The sequence below is a fragment of the Leucoraja erinacea genome, chromosome 16 (assembly GCF_028641065.1).
Source record: "Leucoraja erinacea ecotype New England chromosome 16, Leri_hhj_1, whole genome shotgun sequence".
In the NCBI taxonomy this organism is placed as follows: Eukaryota; Metazoa; Chordata; class Chondrichthyes; order Rajiformes; family Rajidae; genus Leucoraja; species Leucoraja erinaceus.
In genome coordinates this window covers 10,885,601-10,906,423 of record NC_073392.1, presented here as the reverse complement: position 1 = coordinate 10,906,423, position 20,823 = coordinate 10,885,601, and the positions used below count along the sequence as shown (strand labels likewise).

The following is a 20,823-nucleotide window of genomic DNA, read 5'->3' as shown; positions in this document are numbered from 1 at the left end:
GACAAATCCACACCTGACTCCTGAAGAATATTTGTGATCTGTCGGACAGGTGTTTGAGGATTTTTCTTAATTATAGAGAGAATTCTTCTGTTATCAGCTGTGGAGGTTTTCCTTGGCCTGCCAATCCCTTTGCGATTAGTAAGCTCACCAGTGCTCTCTTTCTTCTTAATGATGTTCCAAACAGTTGATTTTGGTATGCCTAAGGTTTAGCTAAAGGTAAGCCTAAGATGTCTCTAATGCTCCTGTCCCACTTGGGAAACCTGAACGGAAACTTCTGGAGACTTGGCGCCCCACCCAAGGTTTCCATGCAGTTCCCGGAGGTTTTTGTCAGTCTCCCTACCACTACCTGCAACCTCCGGGAACAGTAAGGAAACCTTGGGTGGGGCACAAAGTCTCCAGAGGTTTCCGTTCAGGTTTCCTAAGTGGGACGGGCATAACAGTTTAATTCTTGTTTCTCAGTCTCATAATGGCTTATTTTACTTTTATTGGTACAACTTTGGTCCTCATGTTGATAAACAGCAAAAAAAAGTTTCCAAAGGTGATAGAAAGACTGGAGGAAAGACTAGGTGCAAAGGGACTGGCAGGCCAAGGAAGACCTCCACAGCTGATGACAGATATATCTTATACCTGGATTAAGGCAATTACACAACCTGTGAAGCCATGTGTCTCAATCATTATGGTGCCCTGAAATGGGGGGACTATGTATAAACACAGCTGTAATTTCTACATGGTGAAACCAAAATGTATAAAAATATCCTTTAATAAAATCTGACTGTGCACTTTAACCAAATGTGATTTTTTTTCTGTTACTTATCTCAAATTGTGGAGTACAGTGGCAAGTATATAAATTATGGGTCTTTGTCCCAAACATTATGGAGGGCACTGTGAATTGTCCCTAGTGTGTGTGTCGAATAGCGTTAATGTGGGGATCGCTGGTCGGTGCAGACTCGGTGGATCGAAAGGCCTGTTTCTGCACTGTATCTCTAAACTAAATTAAACACAGCAGTTTTCATGGCCCTACCAATCACCTAACAGTACCAATCTCCTGTTAATTGCAATACAATTGGATACCCTGTAATATAATTTTGCTCTGAAATTAATTTTACTTTTGTTTTCAGGTCGGTCCCTGGAACTACTGCGGCAGAATGCGAGTCTAACCTGAAGAAAATTTATACTGTGCAAACTGTACAGGTGAGGAGAAAACTAATTATCTGCTAATACTGCAGGAATTCAAAGGTAGTCATAAACAAGATCTTGCATTACTCAATGCAGCTTTTGAAAGTTAAGCATCAGTACAACAAATTGAGAGTAGGATGTGCATCTCACATGGAGAGGTTTAATAGATTGTCATTGTAGCACAGACTTGTATGTAGTTTTGTCCATGTTTCTATTTTCGGTAGTGAAATATTTGGGAGTTTATTAGATTGTTACTCTGCTAATCTTCCTTTTTCAAAGAAACATTTTGTAGTTGTGAATATATCAAAAATATTGCCTCAAAGGCAGCCAATATCATCAAAGTCCCACATCACCCTGGTTCCACTCTTATTGCACTCACTGTCGGGAAGAATGAGCCTGAAAACCTTGACCATCAGGTTCAGGAACAGCTTCTTCCTAGCAACCAACAAGCTGGTGTACACTACACAATACTAATTGCAGCAACTATGAACTTCTATCGTCAATTACATTATGAACTTTTTTCAACTGATGTTAGTCATTTACAGATTTTTTTTGATTATTTTATTTATCTGTATATTGCATGTTCATATCATTGTTCCATTGTTGCTCCGTGTGCTGATTAAACACTTCACTTGATTCGGCTATAACTGAGCCTCCTGGTCCAATGCCAAGCTCTAGGATTTATTTTGTTTAACGATACATATGAAAACACTGACCATCGACCACCTGTTCATCATAGTTCTATGTTATCCCACATTCTCATCCATTCCCTTCACACAAGGGAAAATTTCCCAGAAGCTAATTAAGCTACTAACCCACGCATCTTTGGGCTATGCGAGGAATCCGGCGCACCAAGAGGAGAGGGAGAGCACCCTAACTGTAAGCGGCCAGGGAGACAGTTCTAGCTGGGGATGACATTGTCTGATATAACCAAAATCCTTTATAACGATGTCCCTTGAAATTATGGTTTACTGTACAATGCTACTGTTGGAGTAGATGCAGCAAAGACCCATCGTGCTGTGTTTGGTGGCTGCTGTCAAATTTTTTCATCTGCTGAGATGTGATTCTGCTCTTTCCATTGTTGTGATGGTTCATCATTCACTGTATGTCTTTTTGGGCAGTGAATTTGAAAGGTCAGAACAATGCTTGCTCAACTGGCATTGGATCTCAACCTGAAACATCACCTATTCCTTTTCTCCTGAGATGCTGCCTGACCCGCTGAGTTGTTCCAGAATTTTGTGTCTATCTTCGGTGTAAACCAGCATCTCTAGTTCCTTCCTACAGTCCAAGGCATATTTAGAACCTTACTGCATCTCTGAAGGACCAACTTTACATGAGTCTTTCAGGTTTTATTATAAAAAAAACAAAAGCACAACTGAATGAAATACAGTTAACTACATAAATAGCAGATGAGTCATTTGGGACTTGGTTAGTTAATTGGACCTTGTGTGTTGTTTCAACATCCCTTTTTAAACGTACATTTTGGTGCCATTTTTGTTCTTTTTCCCTTGTCTCCAATCCCCAGTAGAAAAATGCTTAGTCTTCGCTTGCCAACTGCGCTTGTAATTAACTGCAAATGATCTAAGTCACTGCCTCTTGAGCACCATCACAGGTTTATGTTAAAAATTTTCAGCACACCTATTTAAAAGCCAGATTGAAACAAAGCCAGCCTGGTGGCAGCTGCATATGAACATGGAGCAAATGGTGTTGAGAATTGTAATAGGATATGGCTTAAAATGGAATTCATTGAGTAAAATTGACAAAGTCAATTAAAACCTTAATGTCAACTATATGACAAATATACCCTGAGGAAAAACAAAGCTATATTAACAATTAATAGTGCCTCAATATAGAAATTCAAGTAGAGCTTAACAGGAGGAAAGACTTAACAAAATAAAGCTTGCAAGGAAAAGAGGGATATTTAATTAGGAATGTAAAATCATTTTTTAATATTAAAAGATAATTTGTCACCTTCAAGGTAATCAGAAGACATTAGATGAATTGAAGTAGTTGAAAGCAAGTCTGGTAATTCTTAAATATAGGTACAGAAAACTTAAGTGTTGGAGTACCTCAGTTGGTCAGACAGGATCTCCGTAGGATATTGAAAGGCACATTTTGGGTCAGGATCCTTCTTCAGACTGATTGTAGTGGGGGAAGGAAAGATGCAAATGAGATGAAAGGGGTGGAAACGCGGCGGGACAAAGCCTGGCAAGTGATGGGTGAATACAGGCAAGGTATTTGTTTTGATTGACAGGTTGGTGAACAAAGGCTAGAGATGAAATGGTAATGCATGGGTGGAGGGTATATGGAACAAGCTGCTAGTTGGGGTAGTTGAGACCGTTACTGTGACAGCATTTAAAAGACACTGGCACGGGTACATGGATAGGAAAGGTTTAGAGCAGGGGTCGGCAACCTTCGGCCCGTAACCCGAAATCATCCTGCCCACAGGCGGACTTTTTTTTCGTAGTCATCCGGCCCGCAGACTTCCTTCATTGCCGGCGGTACCTCCCGGGCTCGAGGCACGGTGATGTAAAGGACACAAAATTGTGCAGCCGCCGCGGGGCCGAGCTCTGGCTGTACCGCATCCTGCGCAAAGCCACCGGTACGGCCTTGCACCTTCTGTGTCTGGGCTTCACTGTCGGGATCGAGGTTGTCAATATGCCGGTGACGAGTGAGAGTGAGTATCTGAGCCACCGCCTTCAGGGCAGAGCCAAAGCAATGGACCAGAGGTACGCCGTGTTCGTGAGCACCCGTAACTAAGGGCAGTACTCCGTGGCGTCCTCGAAGGGGCGGGATCTGTGTGAACACGTGATTTGATGCCTGCCATCCAGGTGGGATAGGGGTGGGATCTATGTGAACACGTGGTAGATGTGGCCCGCCATCCTTTCACAGACATGCGTCTTGGCCCCTATGCAGAACAAGGTTGCCGACCCCTGGTTTAGAGAGTTAATGTCTGGCAAATTGGACTAGCTTAGATGGACATCTTAGTCGGCATGGACGAGTTGGGTCGAAGGGCCTGTTTTAATACTGTATAACTCTCAGTATCAATCTAAAGAAGCACAAGAGTGCGATAAGGAGAGGAGGGGTGAAATGCAAAGCCAGCGGGAGGGCCATCTATCTCTCATTCTAACTACATTTGACTCCATTTTCACTCCTGTTCAACACCCCTTTGTCTCCTTTAGTCCCCTTTTGTCTCCTTTTCATCCACCCATCTGACAATCAAAAAACACCCTTTGCCTGTATCCGCCAGGCTTTGTCCTGTCCACACTTTTCAGCTTTCTCACCCCCATTGCAATCAATCTGAAGAAGGGTCCCAACCCGAAGTCTCACCCGTCCATGTGTTCTGTGGTGCTGCCTGACCCGATGAGTTACTTCAGCTCTTTGCATTCGAGCACTCCTTAAACACGAGTTCTCATGTTCTCATCAAATATGGATTTTTTTTTTAAACTTAAGTTTTGATAGAAAATTGATTGCTGAATTCACTGAGCCAGATCTTGTGGGCTGATTGATTACCCAGAATCTCACCCATTCCCCATCTCAAGACCAAACGTGCATTTTCTAGATACGGTAAACCTGCCAATCTTTTTATCACATCTTGAAGTTCAAAGGCCTGGTCTGAGTATGTGCCAACCCATTGGCGGTGCTATGAGGATCCCCCAGCACCCAAACATCCTTGACAGGAGGCAAAGTTGGGGTCAGGGCTTTGTCAACTTGTAATTGTTTTTAACATCTTTTAAATAGTTGACATTTGAGATATTCCAAAGCTGTTAAACATGGCATTTGATTTTTAAGAAGTTAACTAAAATACCTTAAAGCAAAATAATGTTTTAAAAAGATGACGTCTTCCAATCTGTTAATAAGTCCCAAACTTCCATGTGTTCACGGTGTTTGCTCAGAGGTCCAGCACTTTTAACACTGGAATGTTGGACCTGCAGTTCATGACATTTTCCATCAGATGGCACAATATTAAGCTGCAATTTATTATGAGGTATGACACCCGAGTGGCAAAAAACTGCTGAGCTGATCAATTTTTTGCAATCTATTTATTTATTTTGATGCGTACAATGAAGATGCTGTTTAATTATTAAACAATTAATCTACAGACATTTAGGCACAACATAAATGCAATATGACAAATTAAATTTTAAGAAAGACTTTGATACTTATTAATGATCATGTTTCCTAGATTTCATTGAATAAATTGGTTCCTGTCCAACAATATACTGATTGCTGAAAAATCTAATTTGCAATTAAAATATATATTAACTACTGGTAGCTCACTTATTAAAATGTAATTTGAACGATAGATACTGTAAACAACAAGATTTCATGAGTGGTCTGCTGATAGTTGATTACATCTGATCAAAGGATGGTTCATTTGATCTTAATTTTCAACTGAAGTTCTGCCCTCTACCCAAAAGAGGCTGCCAAACTACCTGCAGATATTAGCTTGATTACATTGATCCATGTGCTGCATAGATTCTATTAGAATGAGTGATCATTGGATACATAACTTCTGCACTCACTGAGAATTGATTAATTGCAGGAAAGGTGAGTTGAGAGGCTGGAGGTGGCAGGATTTAGAGGGGGCATCCCTTCACATTCTGGTAAACCAACCTGGTCCGTGAGACCTAGACTTTGTAGACTTTCAACCAGCGCAGTAATTCAAATTATTCTTGAGATGGTGAATGAGAGGTGCAGCAACATTCAAACAGGCATGGCACGTGGGCACAGTGGTAGAGTTGCTGCCTTACCACGCCAGAGACTTGGGTTCAATCCTGACTACAGGTGCTGTCTGTATGGTGTTTGTAAGTTCTCTCCGTGACCTGCATAGGTTTTCTCCGGTTTCCCCCCACACTCCAAAGATGCACAGATTTGTAGGTTAGTAAGTAAGTAAGTTTTATTTATATAGCACGTTTTAAGTCAACTCGCATTGACACCAAAGTGCTTTACATAAATTAAGTTAAGTGACAATCGTTGTGTGTGCAGGATATTGTTAGTGTGTGGGGGGGATCGCAGGTTGGCACAGACTCAGTAGGCTGAAGGGCCTGTTTCTGCGCTGTATCTCTAAACCAAACTAAACTTAAAATAAAAGATATCAGGCGTTGTTTGAATGTTCAAAAATTGTCTTGTATATAACTAGCCATTTGGTATATTTTATGAAATTGGTACAAATGTTGTCAGTATGCCTGAGCTAGTAAATCAAACTAGAATTTTTAATATTCTATCAATATACGGTATAATTATAAGACGTGCAATGTTAGTGATTTTCTTCAAGCTGGAATGGTTTCTTTAGCATTAGTATATCTTAGTTTAAGGGAATGCATTTAAATATTAACTATGAATGCTTCACAGATAAGGAAAGCAATCCATAATTTTGATAATTACGAACAGTTATTTATAATTTATTCTGCACATCAAGGCCTAGCATTTTCATTGTTTGTACAGATTAATCAATTTTAATGGTTAGATGTGGCAATATTTTTTTTAATTTGAATGTTGTGCTTAACAACCAATTGGCTGCTGAAGAATGTCAGTGATGACTGATCTGGCATCTGAGTAATGTAGTATCAGTCAACTGCCTGTGTTTTGTTGTTTGATTTTTGATAAAATTGGACTTGATAATTGACATTCATCAAAAAAATGGACATCTGCTTATTGTCTGGCTAATGGAAGAAACTGCAATTATAGCAAAATATTTGGGAGTCTTTGTGAACCTGCGCTGTTAATTGATCAGTCTAATCGGCATCATCCACTTTGATGGAATATGATGCTTCAGACCATCTGCTGCATATCTAGGTTTCTAAAAAACAGTTCAACCTAAACATAAACATTCAATAAAGGATTCACAAAATTCTTGTGTGGATTTTTTCGGATTCTACCTGAGGCTGCATTGGAAAGTTAAATTGTATCTTGAGCAGCCACGAACACAAAATAATATCGGCTTGGGTTCCCACACCTATCTTATGATCAATGTTTCATTCACCCTCGCTTTACAGGCGTTCGCAGGTGAAGAAATTTGATTTTGGTTGCAATGCTTCCATTAATCACACTGGGAACACAGATGTGTGAATAATATAGGTTCAGCTTTCAAAAATGGGAGAAGAATAGGAAGAAATAATCATTCCCAAACTCTTAAAAACAGGATGTTCAATTAAAATGCATTTTTAGTGATATATTGTAATAAAGGAGCTGAATAGTTTCGACCAGGCTAAGGTTTAATAGAAGTTTATGCAGTCTTAAGACTTTCTATCCACATTGCATGCCAGAGGATATTGTGGGAATTCCATCTTGTCATGATCATGGGCAGCAGTTCATACTGTGGGAACTGAACAGTACTTCAGTAAAGTTTCTCATTAGTGCCAGGCTAAGCATGTCTGATCACACTGACCCATGAAATCAACAACTTGAACACCTAAATGTCTGTTTTTTTTAGTGATAAGGCTGTGTTGGTCGGGGTAAGAGCAGAATACTGGATCACCAAGCGTGTGAATAACTGTTACCCATTCCAAATATGTGCCTGTCAAAAATGATTTTAAATGGTTTTATGCTTTGTATCTATAGAACAGTCTGCCCCTTGACTTGTCCTCGTCTTAACGACAAGGTATTTCTCATAAATTGTGAATAAAGATATTCTGACACTCGCATCTCATGTATATTATTCCAACAATAGTAAGGATGTTTAACCTTATTGAAATCTCATCATTGTCTTTCCATGTATTTCCATAATCATTTCCATCAGGAGGTATGCAGAGTAACATGAATCAAGAGTCTGATCAAACTCAAAGTCAAACCCTGATCACAATCCAAACTAACTACGGCTAATCTAAAGCCAAGCCGGTATGCTTGCAATTATTCCATGCCTGACTCAAAGGCATGATTGAAAACACAGGGGAAAAAATATACTTCCCATGTGTATAAACATAGCTATTGATCAGGGAAAGGGCATGCACAGTTATACTATGCAATTGGTGTACACCTGGGTCAAGTATCACTATTACCTTGCACAGTACCGCCCAACTTGAACCCAAATGTTTTATTAGAATATACATTAGACCTAATCTGAACCTAATGCATGTGGTACTATTGTGCTGGGATCACCTAGTCTGTAATGTTAGGAGCTAGCTTTCCTTTTGCACTGCCCAAGACAAGTAGGTTTATTGCCTTTAATAATCTCCTGTGCAAGAAAGAATTTGCCAAGATTACATTTTCACAGTTTGGGTCTTTAGTTTCAACACCTAGCAATCTAATCTGACAGTTTAAACTGTGAGAACATTCTTTTACAAGTGCTTTAAGAATGGATAATCCGATACGGCCTGTCACCTGAAATCATGTCTGTTGCTCTGTTGACCAGCTAAATACTTCCATTAATTTCAGTTTTTAATCAAAAAGCTAATGCTTAATTCTGTTTCGTTTTGCTCAGTAGGTGTTTTCTTGTCAATATTAAATGTGACTAAAAGCTATATTGACAATCCTGAGCAATACCAGATTAACTCAGTAAGATACTAGAAAACACAGAGTGAAGACACTGCTTTTAGCGTATGCTGTATTTGACCATCTGTTCAACTTCCCATCTCTTAATATCTCTCCTTGCTACATATACAGGCAATTCATACTTCTTATTCCCATGGAATTTCAGATTTTCATGCTTCAATGAATAATAAAGTGGTGTAAAATCAGATGTTTCTTTTTCCACAATATGTTGGCACTTCCTCATCCATTACTGTACCAGCCTTGCAAGTGTTGCATGAAACAGATGGACTTATAAGGCAGTTGTATTTAAAGGAAGTTTACCAAAGCTGAAGAGCACAGTTCATTTAAATTACACGCTTCATTTGTTTTCCCTCTGGATACTGCAGGTATTCCTTTAAACCAACAAATTCCACAAGTGGAGGTTCTAATTAACAATAATCAGCAAAATATCTTTATTTTTCACCACATTAGAAAGAACATCATTTCAGATGTTCTTAATAATGTGCTTTGTACTTTTATGTACTTTTTTATTTTTTATGGGCACTTTGCCCCGGCTATCTTCAGCCAAATAATCAGAGAGATTCAGACTCAAGTTCACACTCGAGTCCCGACTCTCTAATCTGGCTGGAAATGCTGGTGTCACTAGTGTGTGTATGGGTGTATCCAGGCTGCTGTATTCCTGGGGTCCAGCTGGGTTTCCCTGATAAGCTCTTCTTGGAAGCTGCTAGGTACTGTCCGTGGAAGTTGTTGCTGCCTGATGTGCCGTTGAGCTGGGTGCCCCGATGTTGGGTGAACTTGCCATCGGTGGGTATGCCGTGTACCGTGATCCCGTTATTGCCTGTGGATAAACCTATCAATGTGAATTGGGAGGCAATTAAATCACAACCTTTCACAAGCTGTCACAGATAATCTTGAGTCAGATTCAGAAACGGTATCACATTATACATGGCGAGCATGCTGATGTTGTGGTGCCATCATCCCCATTTGCGGGTGACCCATGAATGCCATGTGCCGCATCAGACTCTGCAACACCAATGAATTCATAGTGAGTAATTCATACAAAAGCATTATTAAAAGTCAAACGTTTTATAAATTCCACAAACTTTGATTAGGAAATTTTACCGGCTGAGAGAGTCTGTGGGCCCTTGTTAAGGCAAAGGCCTCCATGGAGTAGCTAACCCATTCGTTTTCAGAAATGTGGAACATCTCTTTTAAGAACGCTGAGAATGTTTCAACCATCCTCTCGTGTGGTGTCTTTGGCTGTGCCACGGTGTTCATGGTGCCTGTTGTCGCCTTTGCCTGTTGCACGATCTGCAACAAAAGAGTACGATACAGGTAAGTAATTTTTTGGGAAACGGGAGAAAAATGGATGGAAGGGTGAGAAATCTGCTGATGATTCATATAACCATATAACAATTACAGCACGGAAACAGGCCATCTCGGCCCTACAAGTCCGTGCCGAACAACTTTTTTTTCCCTTAGTCCCACCTACCTGCACCCAAAAGCACTTACTTCTTTGATAATCAACTGACTTGCCTGTCTGGACTCTTCTTCCTCAGCCGCAGTTGTGCTGGAGCCTGCAGTGGGGATGGCAATGGTCTGTTTCCTCTTGCTGTGCTCCTGACTTGTTGGGGTGGTGGATCCAGAGGGTCCCTCAAGAGGATCAAGCTCATCCTCACTGGAGATGGCACACTGTGGTTTCTCCTTGTATCACAAATTTTCAAGGCCATCAGGACGTGGCAAGCAAGATGACAATCAAATTATCAATGTCATAATATTTTTTTTAAATAATCACCTTCTTGGTGCTCTGCCTCCACTACACTCAAATGATATGGTTCTTTATAAACACCCATTTATCGACTATCCACAGTTGCCTCTGGGTCACAAATTTACTGCCAGAGCTAGACTTGTGCAAACTGTGCAACAGCATGCCGTACCTTGTCCTCTGGCTCTTAAACCATTGGCACAGTTGGTCGTCTGTGAAAACATAGAATGAATGAAGATTAGTGTGGAACAAATTGTAATTTTAATTGTGATTGTAATTATAATGACAGAAATGCAGGCAAACAACAAAGTTAAGTGTGTACTTACAAGTGCAGTCAGGGAACTCCTTCGCCTTGGTCTCAAGCAGCACGTACTTTGTTTCTAAAATGTCTGCTGTTTTTATCATACAGCTCAGGGTTGGCCTAATACCAATCTACCAAGTCCCCCCCCCCTTGTTCCCTGCTGAAATCATATGGCTTGGTTACCATTTGCCTCTTCTTCTTGATCTCAACTGAGGCATCAGTATCCTCAGCAAAATTGGAATCCCAATCTACGGCAACAGCAGCAGGAGCAGCAGCTTTAGAAAATGTGGCCCTGAGTGGGGTGGTGCTGTGGCCATGAGCCCCCTCCATGTTCACCTCCATGGTCTCCTCCTCCTGGACCTCAATCTGCTGAACCTGGGTCTTCTCCTGCATGGTTGGTTTTCGTTGTGCCTTGCTCTTCTGATGAACCCTGCTTCCCTTGGGTGCCATTTTCTGATGGTCTCCATTGCAAGTGAAAAAGGTTTTGAAAGTCGGCGCTTTATATACCCTCATTATCACGTGGTGCGACGCTCAAATGACGTATGATGACGCAAAATGAATTAGCTGAGGTCGTGACCGGGCGTCACCCGCAGGACAGCCTACGTCAACGTGCGACATAAGACACGCAGATGTCACGGAAAGATTTTGAACATTCCAAAATCCAGCGGCGGCAGGGAGACACCGCGTGTCATTACATGCATCACCCCGCGTAAAGCCATGACAACCTCTTTTCAGGCTGACGCCAAAAATGTTGCCCAAGTGGGACAGGCCCTTAATGTGGTTCTGTTTGTGGCTCATGCGTAATTACACATATTGACCTTGTGTAACCTGAAAGCAGCCATGAACCCACGGTCTACAATAAACAACCTCCTTTGCTTTATTGCCATGAGTAACATACGCAGGCAACTTGTGGAACGATCAAGTGACAAGTAGTACGTAGTCTACAGCTCTAAGCCCCAGGATGATAAACAGACGTTGATCAGTGGATTCTCAGGTTGCTATTATAGCAAAAATGCATTGCTGTTGAGCTTTGATTTTTGTTATCAGTTATTTAAAACATCAGCCTTCAGTCAATGGCACTCTGTCGAACAAACGGAAAGCAAGCCACTAAGTAACTATAATAACTTATCCTGATTGCAGTAAATGTCTTGTTGACCAAATCCCATTTGGACAGGCACATGGTTTAGAAGAGGGATATGGCCAAACATGGATTGGTGGGAATAATTTAGATGGGGCATCTTGGTCAGCATGGGCAAGTTGGGCCGAAGAGCCTGTTTCCATGCTGCATGACACTGACTCCAAGTCACCCCACAGCCTCCTTTGCTCCAGGGAAAACAAGCCTAGCTTATCCAATCTTATCCCATATCAAATGTATTGCAAACATGCATGTGAATCTCCTCTGCATTCTCTCCAGAGCAGCCATGTCCTTCCTGCAGTGTGTTGATTAGAATGTTGAAACACATTGTCTGGTTTAGCCATGGTTTTATAATGTTGGAACAATGTACCTACTATAATATCTATAATAACATTGCCAATGAGTACAAGCGTCCCATTTCTGCACTTTTACCCATTTTGTATGTGGTCTGATCTTGGTACAAGGATGATCAATCACAACATTTATTGTATCTCCATAGGACAATGTTTGTTTAATTCTTGTGTAGCTTGTTTATAATAGAAATTAAAATGCGGTGTTCATTTGAACATTTGGAATAGTAGAATATTTATAATTTGAATATCGTACTTCTCTTGTCCAAAATATATTTTGTTTTGAACTTATTTTCTTTGTCTCCTCAGAGTTTCTGGAGTGTCTACAATAACATCCCTGCAGTGACTAGATTGTCTTTGCGTTGTAGTTACCACCTAATGAGAGGAGAGAGACGGCCGCTGTGGTAGGTAATTGGTTGTAATAAATAATTTGTTTGGCTACCACATGGAACAAAGTTTTTAATTCTGACAACAATAAACCGATGCCATTACCAATAACTAAAGCAATTCAGAGCACTAATCAAATACAACATTGTAATGCCTTAAAAGTGATTTTTTTTGTGTTGTATTTTTCATAGGGAAGATGAGAGTAATGCCAAAGGAGGAATGTGGAAAATGAAAATTTCAAAAGAGCATACTGTAAGCATTTCAGAAAAGTAATAAATCACCCTTCTCAGTTAAAATATATATTTTTAAATAAGACTTTGCTGAAACTTGTTCTGCATCACCACCTACTGTTTGGAGTGTTGCTTGGCAGTTTAAATAGCATTTTACCATGAGTAGATTTAACACGTGACCAAATATTATAACAGGGATCTTGTCTGCGGCACAAGGTGTTTACTCTGCTTAAGATGTTTTACAAATTTTGCAAAGCTTTGCACATAGTGCAAACCACAAATGAAAGGGAAATTTTAAAGAAGGGATAAATTGGAACAGGATAGTTGAATTATCTGGAAGCAGAAATAGAGTTTTTTTCTGCAGCTCCCATGGAATAGAGATAGGAGATGCCAACTAATGCATTTAAATGGCTACCAGTGCAGCATGCAAAGCTGAATGGAAACTGGTTATTGCAAATTAACTAATTTCCCTGGGCCCCCAGACTCCTATCCCTCCCCTAAATACATATCAAAGAAAATATTCCACAAAACCTCGGGTGTTTATCATTTTAATGTTTGTGCGGGGGTCCCGCTGTCTACAATTGACTTTTATCCAGAATGTTCTGAGGTCAAGGAAGAAAATTGTTCTTGTGGGAAACTGTCCTTTTTTATTATATGTATGACTACAGGGAAACAAAATTTCGTTCAGACCGAAAGGTCTGAATGACAATAAAGGAATCTAATCCAATCTAAGCCATGGTAAAAGTTGAGTGTACTGGACCTAGCAGATACTTAGATGCTGTACATAAATATCTAAGCATGGGAGTACTTTGCTTTATTTATTGATGTCAGCATGGCTTATATATTGGTTGCACCCAGTTGCAATCTTCCAACTTGCATTCAGAGAGTATTGTCTGCATACATTTTTGGTTGAATTTGCTTTAAGGAGCTAAACAAAGCAGATAATCCGGCACGGCTCTGGAACCAAGGGTGCCGGAAATTCAGTGGTGGGTTTGTACTGCGAACACGATGTGAGGCAGATGTAAAAACCTCATGTTGCCATTTGAGAATAAAGGGATTTATTGCTCAAGCCAAGGAATCTTTATCTCTAAAATAACATGTAAAAGTATAATTTAATCACTAGAGCAGTTTGTGAGAGATTGTTGCACAAAATCATTAACCTGCTTCTTTTATTATTGTAATATAAATATTTTTTTTAAACACTCATTGACTGTAAAGTATTTTAAAACAATTTGTGAAACACTCTTTGAAGAAGTAAATCTTTATTCTATTTAAGCTGTTTTTTATTGGCTGTGGATACATTTTGTTTTAATTTAATATACATTATCAGTTCAATTTTTCTGCATTTATGCAAACAATTTTTTTCAGCTTCATTCTGACTGCATTTTCATTTTGCTTAGATGATTAAATCTTTCGAATTTGAGCATCCATATTTGTAATTTCCTTAACAGTAGGTAATTTAAAAATACATTCCTAAGAAGAGTTCTTTATCTGTTTCTTGTGACAGCCTGCTGTTTGGAAAGAATTATTACTGGCCACGATTGGTGAACAGTTTGTAGATTGCTGCACTGTAGGTAAGGTCAGGCTTATGGGTGACAATATTACCTTTGGTACTTGTAATGATTTTTATTGTGTTAATCTGTTCAAGATTAGAAACATGCATTTTGAGTGTTGTATATTCATTAGAAAACAAGATTGCCTCTTCCCTCATCTTAAATTGATGGGTTTTGGACCCTTGAAAAAGGACCATTTAAAAAAAAAGGTGTAAAAGAACAGCATTTCCAAATTTTCCTGGATTATTTCACACGAGGAAGAAATCTTTTGATGGAGTGCGCAGTTACATATAAAATTGTACCCACTACCTCCTGCACCCTATCCACCCAAGGAAAAATGTAATCTTAGAAGGAAAATTGGTCACAGTCCCTGTTTCTGGTGAATCGTAAAATGTGTGCATGGACATCGAGAAGAGAGGAAAAGACAAAATGATCCAACAGTTCTTCCCTAAACACATTTTTGCATTGTAACAACTCTATTTACTTTAGTGAGCGTTATAATTGTCTACTGTTGTCTATTTTCTGATTTGTGTGAAGATAAAAGCTACATTTCTCATAGATATACCCTACATTGTGGTGGTTCTTGTACAGCAGCATCATTAAATTATGATAGGTAAAAATGAACTCCCCTTCCTCAACAGTTTTCAAAGGAGAAACATGGGGCCCATTGCATAGTACAAAAAAAATGTTGCCTCCCTTTTAACCTCCCATGAGTGCTCCCTGTATAGCACCCAGCAAAAGTACAAAAGCAAACAGGTTAGTCATAACTTAGCTTTTATAATGATACCTGACATGCTGTCGACCCCATTGCCATCTGTTGTTCCATACTTGGGTATCCCACTGCTACCCTCCAGCTTTTCTGTTCTGATATGTCATCTTTCTTGTCAGCATTTTATTCCCCAGTCTGTTTCCTCCTGTGTCGCCTCCTTTCTCTTGCCCCCTGTCATAAATTCATTCCTAGATCTTCACTCGTGGCCAGTGAAGAGTATTGTGTATATACAAGTTTTTTTTTTTTTTTAATACTTAAATTTTTATCAGATGATTTAATAGTACCCATTTTTGCGCCAATCATCTAACAGGGTAATATCACTTCTGTTACCATCAGCAATGGTACTGAAACGGTTTCATTTAAAAATAATTATCTTATCGTATGAATTCTCAACCAAAATAGCAATGATGCTTAAAAAGTTTATCTTAATCATTCCATCGCTTGACTGCTCAACATTATAGGAGACTAGTTTACAAATATGGATGAGGGTATATTCATATCTGGGCAGCTCGGTGGTGCAGCGGTAGAGTTGCCGCCTTACAGCGCCAGAGGCCCAGGTTCAATCATGACTACGAATGCTGTCTGTATGGAGATTGCACATTCTCCCATTGACCGCGTGTGTTCTCCCCGGGTGCTCTGGTTACTTCCCACGCTCCAAAGACGTGCCGATTTGTAGGTCAATTGGCTTCAGTAAAGATTATGAATTGTCCCTGGTGTGTAGCGTAGTGCTAGTGTGCGGGGATCACTGGTTGGCGCGGACTCGGTGGGCTGAAGGGCCTGTTTCCGTGCTGTATCTCTAAACTAAAGTATTTTAAATTATATTTTGGATATTCTGCATGCAACACATTTCTTATGTATTTTTTCAAACTTAGAATATAATAATATATGCTATAACTTTGCTTATTTCAGATATTGCTTTATTTACACAGATGATGAGGTAGTTGGTGTCAGTGTCAGTGTTAGAGACCGTGAAGACATTGTTCAAGTTTGGAATGTAAATGCTGCTGGGGCAAATGAAGTAACTATTACACAAAAGATTTATGAGCTTGTCCCAAAAGTAACCTTCAAGGCAGTGTTTTATAAACGTAAGTATTCTGTCTAAAATGCCATGAAACTGCTTTTGGTTCAATCCTAACAATTTGCAGTTTATATTATTACATAAAAGTTATTTGTGTCTCACGTCAATTTTTTTTTTCTTCTGTCAAGGTTTTCTTTCATCACCATTTTTCCGTTTAACTTTCATCTTAAATTTATCTTTGAATGCTGATTTGATTAATTTTAAAATATTTGTGAAGCAAGGTATCCAGTAAATATTTTGTAGTATCTTTAAAATAAAATATTAAAAATAAGCTGGAAGTACTGGTCCTCTCTGTGAACTAATCCCAGAGGTTTCTTATAAACATAATTCCGATATGTATATGACTTGTGAAGATATCAGGGCAAACAGAATGGAGAATGATCATGCATTGTCAGTACCACTCCCACCCCAAGAATAAATTGGGGAATAAATTAATTTGATTAAAGCAAAGTTGTTCTCTAACGTGTTTTGGAAAAAATCCTGAGTTCTTTGGGTGATTCACAAGAAATATTTACCAAATCAGACCAAAATACGTGTTCGAAGGCTACAAATTACACTACCCATCTTGTATGTTTTCCCCAGCTACATTTGTGACTATTCCATCATACTAGGTCTTTTAGCGTAGTCCAAGAACTTGGAACTATTTCCGAGGCCTTGCCTGTCCTGAGAACCTATTGAAAACATGAAAATCTAACTATGCAGTGTTCCCATCAATCTAAATAATTGTCTTTTTTTTTTTTACAATGGTTTTATGTATTACTGTTCATATGAGGAAATTGAATGATAATCGATCTCCAGCTGTAAATGGTAGCTCATTCTATTTGTGAAATAGAACTTCATCCTTCATAAGAGGTTCATTCTTCATCCAATTGCATCTCGAATCTGCTGTGAGATGGGACATCCCTTACCCTCTTATTCCAATTACTGTTTAACAATGGGATACCAAATAAAAAGGACATTTCCATCAAATATAAAAAGGCATTTATTTCCCCAATGTTCCTTGAGTACAATGTAACACATTAGGCGAATATAACCTGATTCCTGAGTGCACATATTTAATTCTCTTTTTCCTGTGGATTAATGTTAATAGGCTATTTATATTTGAGATTGACTTTTTTTTTAAATGTTGAATGATGTGACTCACATAATCTAACATTTTAAATTCTTACAGTTTCATAATGTAATTTAACTAGAATAATGCTGCTATCCACGTTTTTGTTTTACAGCTCATGTGGAACATCATGCTTTCGAACGTGGTCGTGCAAAGCCATAGCAATTTCACAGCAAATACTTAATTACAAGTGTTGAGATTGTAATTCTATGTAAAATTAGTGTCGGACTCTGATCACCGCTAAGGTGAATTCCAGTAGAACATTGATAAAATAGCAAAATCAGGTGACTAATTCTGAAAAACAGCAAGTGAAAAATTGACACTTTTGTTGCGAATGTGTGACTTGCAATAATTTCTGTATTAGGTTTAAAAAGAAAGGCAGATGTGTTTCTCCACTATTGATTTGATTTTCATTATTTTAATGTTAAGTTATATTTTGCTTTTGACTGCATTCCCGTTTTAAGAATGAAAATTATGTTTTAACTGTTTGTACTGTATTTGACAGCATTACTAATGAGCATAATAGACCTGCTGCTTAATCTCAAAGAAAAATAATCAAAATAGGAAATGTTGATACACACGTTGAAGTCAAATCTGGTTCATTGCCGTGTTCTTAATAGATCATAATTTGTTCCTTTTGGAATATTGATTGCACTGCATTATTATGGAAATCACCATAACTTTGGTTATGTGGTTGTCTTGCACTGATAGACACGGTTCCATCAGAAAGTAGTGCAAATTGTGCATAATTTGTTTTCTACTTCACTTTTTCATTGTACATCTTCGTATATTGACTGTAATTTTGCACACATTTAAGTCATAACATGGAAGTGCTGGCCCTCAGTTAATTAAGAATCTAAAGCAGTAGCATGTGTGCTAGTTTACGTATATCACTTACTAAAATCTTAGTGGTGGTTGGCTAAGAAATGGTTGCAAATTATTGGTTTCAACACTAGTTTAGCTGTCCACAATGAGCATGTGATGAAGAAGTTGGTTTTGCCGGATGCAGTATTTACTGTAGTCAGTGCATTGGTGTTATTTGGGATTGTGTTTTTCATTACTACAGAGCCAAAGAATTCTAATGCTGTTTTGAGAGCATTGGGGGGAAGAGGTGGGGGGAGGGTAGGTTTTGGACTGAAAGCTCCAAATCTTCAAATGCCACCGCAAAAAAAGATAAAATAAGAACTGCACAAAAATATGGTGTAAATGTGGGTGTTTACTACAGGAAATTCCACAGTGTATAAATTCGGTCATACTCCTAAAGCTGTTTTGATTTGCCTTGATACGTAATGCGATCATGATCATTATTATTCATAGGATGAAACATTTTGAAAAGATCATAGGGGTTTCCCACATGTCATCATGATTACTGAACAATGAAATAATTTGTTCAATAAAATCAAGAATTCTGCTTGTCTGAACCCACATATTGTGGAGACACATGCATTTCTGATCATCAAAAGTTGTATTATCTGTAAAGATGAAATTCCCATGTCTTTAACCATGTTATAAATCACTGCATTTCAATCTCAATTTAAATAACCAACATCGTCATTGTAGCCATATGTTTTTCCCCTTGCATCCTTGTAAATTAAAAACAACAACATATTTGTAAATGTGAACCATGCATTAGATTTTAAAATTTAATTTTACATTTATAACATACATAGAAAAAATCTATAGTGCTGCATAATCCATATTACGTAGCATCAAATCATGACTTTGTGCATTTATACACGAAGGATCATGTTTTACTTGTGACAAAGCAAGATTCTTCAAAATTACCACAGCTTTCCTGCTGTCGTTTCTTGAGCACTGATTCTACAAAATACCAGTCTGCATTGTTTTTCCTCAACTACCCAGGTCTGCACATGTAAAATGGATTAAAGCACAACCTATTTTTATAGCATTCAGGATAAACTGATAAATCACAACTGTGAATAGTGTATACTTCAGTACATATGAAAACAAACTGATTTTTTTCATGAATGAATGGATCACAAAAGCATATTGTACTATTTTAACCTGTTTTTCATATAGGAATTGAAGTTTTGTGATGCCCAGATATAAATATTGTCTATCTCTAGGTATTTAAGACCAGATCCAATGCAAATCAGGTCAGCAACTGATGAATTTCAAATTGTATTTTCTTCTGACTGGAAAATAAAGATATTTTTAAATGTATTAATCATAGCTGACTATTGCACTGTAACAACACCACGTCAGCTTCAACTATCCATGGTCAATGTTCTGAAGCATACATGATATTAAAGTCCCAAATGATTTTCTTTTTATGTATAAATTCAGAAGACACTGCTGGAGATAGTGTTATTTAGCCTTGGTGGGTATCTAGAAAGCATTGTTTTATACTTTTTCTAAAATTAATTTGTTTAGAATGAAAATATAAATTGATATTTTAATTCCATTAACATGGGGATCAGAAGATATGACTTAAGAGTCTGACAGATGGTGTGAAAGTTGATTTAAAAGCAGACAATGTTGAAAACCGCCTTTGACCTGAAACATGGTTTCTTTCTCCACAGATGCTGCCTGATCCACTAAGTGGTTCCAACATTTTCTGCTTTTATATCTGATTTGCAGAATTTTTATGTTAAATTAATGTAAAAGCTGGTACCATGTGTGCTCAAGGTTATCAAAAATGCTACAGATTTGATATTTATATTTTGTAATCCTATTAGTACTGCCGTACTTGTATGCCATTTATGAATTTTGCTTGTTCATTTGGCATCTATTGAATAAAAAGAAATATGCATTACTGTGATGCTCTCACTTTCTGTGACTTCTTATAAAGGTTTGAGTTCAGAGATACAATGTGAAAACAGACCCTTTGGCCCACTGAGTCCACTCTACGCTAGTTCTATTCTGCACACTGGGGCCAATTTTACAGAAGTCACTTAACCTACAACTCTGCACATCTTTGCGATGTGAGGGGAAACCGAAGCAGCCAGAGACCCCACTGGGGTCACAGGGAGAATATTCAAATTCCATAGACATCCGTTGTCAGGACGCTGTCAGGCAGCAATGATACGGCTGCGTCACAAAAAATGTATCTTAGTCTTTAATCAAATACGATCACTAAACTCAGCTGTGCCGCAGCTGACAAGGATGGAGGTGGATACGATGGTGACATTTGAGACAGGCACATTGGTATGCAAGGAATAGACGGATATGGATCGTGTGCCAGTCGTGAAGGTTAGTTTAATATGGCATCATGTTTGCCACAGTCATTGAGGGCCAAAGGTTCGGTTTCTGTACTATTCTGTCTGTGTTTGGAGTTTCTTGATTAGACGACTAAGTGGAAGAGAACAGATTTATAGATTAATTGGCTTCTGTAAAATGATCACCGTTTTTCATCCTGCATGCTCTGGGCAATGTAGAACTAGTGTACATGTGATCATTGGTTGGTGTGGACTATGGGCCGACGGGGCTGTTTGGCATGCTTCACCTTTAAACTAAACTCTGGGTATAGAGGTA

General features: G+C 38.7%; 1 protein-coding gene across 1 annotated transcript; it reads left to right on the top strand.

Annotated features, from left to right (window-relative positions):
* The first annotated feature begins 1,076 nt into the window (after positions 1 to 1,076).
* eif4e3 (eukaryotic translation initiation factor 4E family member 3) lies at positions 1,077 to 20,106 on the top strand. The gene is made up of 6 exons (XM_055647689.1): positions 1,077 to 1,191; positions 12,510 to 12,604; positions 12,779 to 12,839; positions 14,325 to 14,391; positions 16,069 to 16,224; positions 17,444 to 20,106. The coding sequence occupies exons 2-6, from the start codon at positions 12,579 to 12,581 to the stop codon at positions 17,488 to 17,490; spliced, it is 357 nt and encodes a 118-aa protein (XP_055503664.1). The 5' UTR covers positions 1,077 to 1,191; positions 12,510 to 12,578; the 3' UTR covers positions 17,491 to 20,106.
* The last annotated feature ends 717 nt before the right edge of the window (positions 20,107 to 20,823 follow it).